Raw genomic sequence first — 2,000 nt, 5'->3', positions numbered from 1 at the left:
ACCAGCAAACATCCCCGACTGTCCGGCAACATTCGGTAGAGTGCCGAGCACCTCCGCAGGGGGGAGGACCCGAAGCCTCTGGTCTCGAATTCTCCGAGGAGCCCCGACCTAAGAGAAGGGCTTTCGTGCCCGTAGTACTTTTGCCCAAAGCAGCCCCTGAACTCCAGCTGCCTAGATGCCCGCGTCGGGGAAGGGGATGAGCTCCAGTCTTCACTCGCCCCAAGGCTGAGGACTGAGCGGCCGCTGGCTCTCTCTCCCCACTTCCGCAGCGCAGACCCACTCCCTGCTTCCAGAGTGGAGCGCAAGATACATCTCTTCATGGGCTGGACTGAGCGGGCGTTCACCGCTGAGGCTAAGGGAGTTAACCGGCTCTTGGTGGGAACCAGAGCAGGGGATAAATGCCCTAGAGATTGAGGACCCCAGACTTGAGGTGGGGGCCCCCAACATCTGTCCCCTGTTCTCCGCGGGGCGCAGAAGACTCTGCACAGGCAAAAGCACCGGGTATGGGATGAACCTCTCAAGGAAACCATAGGGTTGGGAATCTGGGGCTCGAGGGGCCACAGGCTGTCTCTCCAAACCCTGCTGGGGGCTGCAGACTAGCTTGAGGTGGCACTGAACTCCAAGAGGGACCTTCATGCCCCCCGCAATCTACATCTCTTTGCATGGTGCTTGTGTTGGAGGGGAAGAGAGAAGAACTTGCTAGAAACAGATGCGCAGTGCCTGGTGGGGAGGGGGGGGGCTGTTCAAGCTAGTCAGGAAGCAGGGTACCTGAGGGATTGCAAAGGGTATTCTGGCTAGAGGGGAAGCACATACAAGGCAGTCGGAAGCAAGACGACACCTCGATGTGGATTTGTCCAAGAAACATTGGTGAGTAAGGCAGGGGTAGCCAGAGAGCTCTGATTGGTCGGAGGGTGGGGCTTTGGGCGGGGTTAGCCGCCTCTTTGAGACTTTAAAAGCTCATCGGAGAGGGGCGGGAAGCTGTCATTTGCTCTCTGATTCTCGGAGAGGGAGGCACGCTTTCCTGGAGCTCCTGGTGATACAGCAGGTGTTCGCTGACTGGACTCGGCTGTGGATCCTGAGATCTTAAAGGTCTCCAGGAACACCATGGGGCCAACCCTGGCGGTTCCCACCCCCTACGGTTGTATTGGCTGTAAGCTACCACAACCAGACTACCCACCAGCTCTAATCACCTTCATGTTCGGCGCGATGGTTATTACCATCGTCGTAGACCTGATCGGCAACTCCATGGTCATTTTGGCTGTGACGAAGAACAAGAAGCTCCGTAATTCTGGTAAGCCACCTTTCCTTCTCCCTATGCAGTCCCTGCTCCCCAATTCCCCGGGAGTCTGGGAGAGGGCATGATTTTTGCCAGGGTCCCTAAACTTGGAGCTTCTCTCCGGACTGAGTGAGCTCTGAGAATTAGGTTAGAGCATTAAAATGCAAAGCGCTGAGTCCCCCTGCGCACAGCAGCCGATGGGATTCCCCCCCCCCCCGGCCGATGGGATTGGGATCGGATGCGGTAAAAGCAGGCATCCGACTGGAGAGTCTGGCAGCCTCCTGGGGTCAACAAGCCGAATCAGACTGGAGAGTCGGGCACCCTCCTGGGGTCAACAAGCCGAATCAGACGCCACAGGGCTGGCAGCACCCAGGCAGCATGGGTCGAATGGACGCGGAGGTAGCAGCAGGGTTGCTATCTGGTCCAGGAAAGTTAAGTTCTCAGCGGACTCGTCGGCGTGTACCAGAGCGCAACAGTATCACCGCGCCCAAGCAATGTTGAAACCCCGCTCGCCAAGGCTCTAGGGCTCCAGGGCGGCTCCCGGGCAGCTCCCCGGGCGGGCGTCGGAATGCAGACCCCTCTCCCAAGGATGGAGGTGGAAGGTCTGAGCCCGCTGGAGCCGAGCTCTGTCCGCCCGTCCCAGAGCGCACGGTGGAGCGAGGTGAGCTGCCGGATAGGCGCAGCGGGCAACAGCAGCGACTGCATCGGCAGCGGGGGAGCGGGG

The 2,000-nt window shown here is 59.5% G+C and overlaps 1 protein-coding gene across 1 annotated transcript in view; it reads left to right on the top strand.

Annotated features, from left to right (window-relative positions):
• The first annotated feature begins 1,086 nt into the window (after positions 1-1,086).
• Positions 1,087-2,000, top strand: part of GPR50 (G protein-coupled receptor 50) — a 4,344-nt gene continuing 3,430 nt past the window's right edge. The window contains exon 1 of the mRNA XM_027769376.1: positions 1,087-1,291. Coding sequence (XP_027625177.1) covers positions 1,105-1,291 — 187 coding nt within the window. The 5' untranslated portion in view covers positions 1,087-1,104. The remainder of the gene's footprint in view (positions 1,292-2,000) is intronic.

The sequence above is a fragment of the Tupaia chinensis genome, unplaced genomic scaffold (assembly GCF_000334495.1).
Source record: "Tupaia chinensis unplaced genomic scaffold, TupChi_1.0 Scaffold149448_1, whole genome shotgun sequence".
Taxonomy (NCBI): domain Eukaryota; kingdom Metazoa; phylum Chordata; class Mammalia; order Scandentia; family Tupaiidae; genus Tupaia; species Tupaia belangeri.
This window is presented reverse-complemented; position numbering and strand designations above follow the sequence as displayed.